Source organism: Lepus europaeus, chromosome 5, assembly GCF_033115175.1.
Source record: "Lepus europaeus isolate LE1 chromosome 5, mLepTim1.pri, whole genome shotgun sequence".
Taxonomy (NCBI): domain Eukaryota; kingdom Metazoa; phylum Chordata; class Mammalia; order Lagomorpha; family Leporidae; genus Lepus; species Lepus europaeus.
In genome coordinates this window covers 19,442,961-19,449,053 of record NC_084831.1, presented here as the reverse complement: position 1 = coordinate 19,449,053, position 6,093 = coordinate 19,442,961, and the positions used below count along the sequence as shown (strand labels likewise).

The following is a 6,093-nucleotide window of genomic DNA, read 5'->3' as shown; positions in this document are numbered from 1 at the left end:
CTGACCCGCCCCTCCGTAACTTGAGCCCCAGCTGGCAGGGCCTTTGTCCTCTAGGTTCCTCTTTCTCCCAGCAAGAGCTGAAAGGATGTGTGAAGGAAGGATCCGGGAGGGAGTGGCCAGCCCCAGCTGCCCTGTGCCCAGGTGACAGGCACAGCCCCAAAGCTTAGGGGCACTTTCTCTGCACAAAGCCACTGTCCCTGAAATAGCGGGACTGCAGCTGTGCACCCACTCCCACAACTCACCCACACTTAGCCACCCTGCTCCAACTCGGGCAGTGACACGGGGCAGCCGCACTGGCAGGCACGGACATGTGCAGTACACATCAAGGTATAGAAGTGACAGGGACCCCATCATGTGAGCTGGAGGGTGGCCCACCCAGACCGTCTCCAGAAACAAGAGGGTCCACCCAGGTGCGGGTGTGCCAGATAAACATCCACACACAGGCACAGGGACAGTCACATCACCCAGCCTCACCGGGTACAGGGACCCAGGACGCCTAGCCCACAACCAGACAGACACAGTGCCAGTGGAATGGGCATTTAATTGTCTAGGGTGCTCCCAGGCAAGGGACTGCGGGGCCTTTGGCAGAGCTCTGGCTCAGGGAACCAAGAAGAGGTGCCCTGGTCAGTGCCAGGCAGATAGGCGGCAGCCCCAAGGCCTGGCTGGGATGGCCAGCACTGGGGCTGCTGCTTAAGACAATCTCGGAGACGGAGTGGAGAAGAGGCTTGGGCTGGGGAGAGGGTCTCCAAGGCCAAAGGTTAGGAATGACGGGGAAGTTGGTCACAAGGTCCTTCGAGGCCAGAGGTGAGGGCTGCGGGAGAACATGGTGACCGAGTCCAGGGGAACCCATCAGGGGGCTGGACTCAGGCCAGCTTCAGGAACTCCTGCAGCGTGTTTTGCTCCACAGCCTCCACGAAGAGCTCATAGTCCTGGGGGATGGGAGGCAAGCAGGGGTCACCCTAGGCCATGTGCAAGAGGCTCCAGTGCTTTGTCCCTGGCTGGAGTCCTCCTACGGCACTCCCCGCCCCGATCCCCGGGGCCATACCCCGCAGTATTGGTCCCCGTTGACGATCTGGGGTGGGGTGGCCTTGGGGTTGCCCGCCAAGGCTCGCATCTCATCCCGCAGGGCGTTGTCCTGGGAGATGTCCACTAGCTGGTACTGGATGCGCTTCCCGTCCAGGATGCGGGTCACCTCACTCTGCTGGGACTTGATCTGGGGCAGAGGGTGGGCAGGGGTTACTGGGTGGGCTGCAGAGTTTTGGCAGGGGGCAGAAGGCTGTGCCCAGAGCTTTTGTTCCCTGCCCCCCCACCCCCCCGGGAGGGTTCCAGCCACGAGGAGTGCAACCTACAGGGTGAAAAGAGCCACTGCGGGGACAGGGTGGGCACCAAGTGGGATAAAGTTCGCAGCTGGAAGAGCCGGCTCGGCGAGGAGAGAAGGGAGGGGGAGGCAGGGGGAGCCTGGGTAGAAGCTAGAAAACGGCCACGGCCACGGCCACCCCCACCCCACGCGCACAGAGTGGAGGAGGAAGGGCGGGTTAAGGACGTGGTCAGGGTCAGCTTGGCAGCGGTGGTGCAGAGAATGAGTGCCTGAGTGTTGGGGGATGGGCGTGGGAGATTCAGGCTGGGGCTGCGGAGGATCCAGCACGTCCCATTGAAGGGGCTCAGGCTGGGGCCTTGGACTGGTGGTCCCTGGAGGCCGCGTTCTGCCCCCGTCCTGGGGAAGGCTCCCAGGCGCCCGGGTCCGCAGCTGCGGACACGGCCCAGCGCCCTCCCCGGCGCCGGCCGCGCGTGGGCGCACACTTACTTCGCGGGAGCCGGTGACCGACGTGCTGTAGACGCGCAGGCCGCTCATGCTGCGGGCAGACGGGCGTGTAGGCAGACACGGGAGGCGGTGGCGGCAGCTGCACGGCCGAGACGACGCTGCCGCGCTCGGGAGCGGTTTCCTTCCTGCTCCGCCCGCGAGTCACCGCTCTCGGGACCAATCGGTGGCGCGGGTGGCTGGAGGGGCGGGGCCTGCACGACACCGCCCAGCGCGCCAGAGGCCCCCTCCCTTCCCCCACGGTGGCTAGACACCAGAGGACCCCAGTCCCATGTAAGGCCGCCCCTCTGCAGCCGTACCACCACCCACTTCAGCCCTCCCCCGATCCAGGGCTCAGCATGAGGCTGGAAAGACCCGGTAAAGCGGAGGCGAGAGGCTGGCACAGCGGCCCCAGCTCACCCGGCTCAGGGCATCCAACTACCCACTTCCCCCAGTGCCATCAGGAGTTGCCTCGGTAACAGCTCAGCGCGGTCCTCTGGAAGCCTCAAATCCCAAAGTTCCCAAAGTTCCCAAGGAGCCCCGCCCCACGGCGAACGCTGCAGGGCAGGAGGCACCTGCAGGGCAGGAGGCACGGTGGAGCAGAGGCAGTCTGCTAAGAGGATTTCCCCCAAGTTCCCCTCCACTGGGCAGGTTTAGACAAGGAAGGTGGTGGCAGGCAACACCCTCGTGAAGCCAGATAAGAGACAAGGTAAGAAGCGGACAGCTCCGGAAAACCAGGGAGCAGAGGTCGGTGACAGGACTCCAAAAAGCCTGGGCTCAGCTGGCCCTTGTCAAACAGCCACAGCTGGCCTTGGGGCCCCAGCTCAACCCCACTCCGTGCTGCAGATAGCAGCCCAAACCGCTGCGACTTCCAGCAGGCACCAAGGAGCCCCCCAGGAGCAGACTCCAGCACCCAGCCCAACTTCGGAGACTTAGTCCCCTGACGTCCCCCACGCCCAGGGCTCCGCCAGGTCTGAGGCAAACACGGCCATGCTTTGCTCTGAGGAAGCCACTTCCTCTCTGACTACCGAAACTCTCCAGGGTCAGACTTGCTGCCTACCTGGGCAGCTCTGCACACAGGGAAGATCTTACTGCTCTCACTGACTGGCAGGGCAGAAGCAGAGATGTGGGCGTGAAGCCGGGCTTGCCAAAGGCCCCTCCTTGTTGCTGCCTGGGGAACCGGGCCAATACCCACCTTTTGGCTCCAACAAGCCCACGTGAGGGGTGGGCTAGAGGGAAGGCAGAAATAGAAGGCTATGGAAAGCTGGAGTCTATTAAATATTTTATTTTGTAATCAAAATAGGCAATACAAACAGTTGACATAACGAAGATCCATATAAATAACTGCTTATAAACTTTACAAGAAAAATACCCATGAGCATGGTGGCTGGGCTCCCAACACAGGGTGGAGACCAATTACCCCGCTCTCTGCTTTTAGAGGCAGAAGCCCAGAGGCTGAGGGGACGGCCAGCGGGGTGGGGCTCCTCTCAATGGAAGGGATAAGTCACTCCATAAATAAAACACAAACTTGTAAAAACACTTAAGGAGCCTCATTCAGGCTCAGGAGTGCAGTCCAGTATGCGGCCAACAGCCCAAAGCGTAGCGGGAATCTTAACAGTGGCTGACCCTGGGTTCCTGATGCTCCCCATTCCCACACTTGGTCCCTTCTTGGCCTGGCTCCAGATCTACAGAAAGCCTGGGGCTGGCCCAACAACCAGATAAAAACAATTGCAAGATGCTCCCTAAACCAGGAGGCAAGGAAAAAACAAACAACAGAACACTGAGGGTACAAACAAACAAAAAACAAAATGAAAGCTGTACCTTAACAAAGCTGACCTGTAGTGGGTACTCTGAGCTCTCCGAGCAGCTAGATCAGGAAAGGAAAGGACTCCCCTCCCCTAACATGAGAGGCACAAATCAAAGGCCAGGCACAATCTCCAACTTGGAGGAAGGCGCAAGCAGCCTGACAGGGCCCTGTGGCCTCTGGGGGAAGTCTTCCCAGACTGCAATGACACAGAAGTCTGTATTCAAGGCCCAAGAGGGGGGCTACCTGGAAGGCCTGAGAAAACAGGAGGCGGCTGTACTAGCCATGGCCAGCATCGAAGGGCACAGGGCAGCTGGAAAATGGGTGCTCCTGTAGGATGTGACGGCGAGCAGATGAAGGAGCCCTGGCTGTAACCCCTAGGCCCACAATCCAAATGGGTACTTTGCCAATAAAGAAATCACCCTGAGGAAGAAGCAAGAGCCTGAAAAACCCCAGGAAGCCAGCTCAGTTCCCAGGAAGGCTGCCACACAAGGCCTGAGAATTCTCAAATGGTCAACGTGACTGGTGCTCCGCATATCCAGGCCCCTCTAATGAACTGCAGGCATTAGCAAGGCCAAAGTAGGGAGTGGGAATGAATGTGGCTCCATCCCAGAAGGAGAAGGAGGTGAGCTGCCTGTCTCGGATGTCAGCCTAGGGCTGGGAACCGTCTGTGAGGATTTATCAGTTGTACTTGCAAAAGTTAATTAGTAACTCGCCCTCAGACGGTCAATCAGGATCACAGGACAAACGTAATCCCAGGAGGCCAAGCCTCTGTGGGACACGCAAACAGGCAGATGGCGGTTCCCTCATCAACCCTTGGCCCCCAGATGCAGGCTCTTCCTTCTCTCCCCTCTCCCCTCGGAACCACAGACAGGAGGCAACATAGGGTTAAAGCTGGAACCTTGCTGGACTGGGCTCCCTGCGGTCCCTGGGGGGGTGCAGCCTGTCCCACACCCAGCATTCCTCACTGAGTTGCACAGTTTTCTCCCATGTCCTGGGCATATCTGTCTGACATGGTGGTCCTCAAGTCCTCGATGTCACGGCGCAGCTGTTGAACCTCTTCTAGCTTCCTTTTGATCACATCTGGCTTCTGCAAATCTAGCCGAGTCCCTGGATGCTGTGTAGCTGTGGAGGAGAGTGTTTTAGAGAATGTCGAAGTCAGCTGGAGACAACTTCACAGTTTCATGTGGAGGGGCAGTATGGATAGACAGTGGCTGGAGGCCCAAAACCTTGGGACACAGCATTTTTTGAAAAAGGCAGCTGGGGATAGTGGGTTGATAACTGGCTGCCCAGGCCCACAATCTGTACTGCAGGCAAGGTACCCCATAAGGATGCCTGCTTTCAAAGCAGATTTACTGAACATCAATTTTGTGAAACATATAAAACCACAGAGGGTAGGGATCAGGCCTATGGACTCTGTTCATGCATTACTGTAAAGATAGGAAAGTTGGATGGGGGTGAAAGAATGAAGATCCCCATCACAGGTTCCACACTTCTAGGAACTCACAGTGAATGCCCAAGAGCAGGGAGAGGTTGGGGTCGTGACCCTGGGCCCTCTGCGTGGCAATGCTACAGACAGCCTGCAGGTCTTGAAGGCAGCCGGCCAACTCCTGGTGTAGCTCAAACGCCAGCTGGGCTGTGTCTGGTGAGGGCGGAGACCCTGGCTGGGCTTGGCGCAGGTGTTCCTGGAGCGTCAGATTCTTCTCAATCAGGTCCTGGTTTTGTGCTGAAAGCTAAGCAGAAAAATGGGCAAGAACATGTTCCCAGGGCAAGAAGAGACAGAGGCTCAGTGCCTGAGTGTGCATGGGTATGGATATGCGTGTGGAGGGGAAGGCACAAGTCACAGGCAATGTCCCCCCTTCCTACTCTCACCCCTGTCAACAGGCTTACTACTGCTCCACCCCCGCCCCGGGATCAGGCCTGGTTCCTCTCTGTGGGGTAGCCTGGGCCCTTGGGGATCTAGCCCTGGAGAGGAAGCTGCTGCTCTCCAGCAGGCTCTGAGTCATCAGCCTCCAGGCTCCTGTTCAGGAACCAGAGATGTGCTCGCCCCTAGGAACTCTATCTGAAGCCAGTCCCTCAGCCAACTCTGTTAGCCAGGCTATTAGAGCCAGCTTAACGTGAGGCTGAAATCTGAGGAGACACTGCTTTCAATCTCTCCCTGCCACCTAGACAAAAGTGGCCACCAGCCAGTCTGATCGCAGGCTGTCAGGAATGAAGGGGCCAAGGAAGACGCTGTGGCTGGCAGAAGTCACCAAGTGCGAGCTGAAGACGCTACAGACCTGGAGGAGTCAGTGCTGCATCGCGTCCTGCCTTTTCCAACTTCCACTTCAGTGCGATGAGGCTGCCTGCCACGGGCCTGCCAGTCACGATCTGGTTATGCTGTCTCCCTCTCCCTGACATCTTCATGCACTCTCCTGCCTTCCCTGCCTCAGTTCTGTTGTAATGACCACGCCTAGAGTTCCTCTTCCAGCTGCAGCCCTCTACTTCACTG

At 58.5% G+C, this 6,093-nt stretch overlaps 2 protein-coding genes across 3 annotated transcripts in view; both read right to left on the bottom strand.

Annotated features, from left to right (window-relative positions):
• Positions 1-524: 524 nt before the first annotated feature.
• On the bottom strand, positions 525-1,938 carry SH3BGRL3 (SH3 domain binding glutamate rich protein like 3). Its single transcript, XM_062190693.1, has 3 exons — positions 1,805-1,938; positions 1,046-1,213; positions 525-929 (listed from the first exon to the last, which is right to left on the bottom strand). Exons 1-3 carry the CDS (start codon positions 1,850-1,852, stop codon positions 864-866), a joined length of 282 nt encoding a protein of 93 aa, XP_062046677.1. The 5' UTR covers positions 1,853-1,938; the 3' UTR covers positions 525-863.
• A 1,130-nt stretch (positions 1,939-3,068) lies between these two features.
• Positions 3,069-6,093, bottom strand: part of CEP85 (centrosomal protein 85) — a 54,217-nt gene continuing 51,192 nt past the window's right edge. For both annotated transcript variants that reach the window (XM_062190684.1, XM_062190685.1), the window contains 2 exons: positions 5,110-5,335; positions 3,069-4,727 (listed from right to left, as the gene is read on the bottom strand). In XM_062190684.1, the coding sequence (XP_062046668.1) occupies positions 4,567-4,727; positions 5,110-5,335 (387 nt within the window). In that variant the 3' untranslated portion in view covers positions 3,069-4,566. The remainder of the gene's footprint in view (positions 4,728-5,109; positions 5,336-6,093) is intronic.

Excerpts from the sequence above, each read along its gene's own strand:
- SH3BGRL3 (XM_062190693.1), bottom strand. The coding sequence starts at position 1,852 with ATGAGCGGCCTGCGCGTCTACAGCACGTCGGTCACCGGCTCCCGCGAA. Across the intron at positions 1,214-1,804 it reads CGGTCACCGGCTCCCGCGAA|ATCAAGTCCCAGCAGAGTGA; the intron begins GTAAGTGTGCGC and ends CCTCTGCCCCAG. Across the intron at positions 930-1,045 it reads ACGGGGACCAATACTGCGGG|GACTATGAGCTCTTCGTGGA; the intron begins GTATGGCCCCGG and ends CCCATCCCCCAG.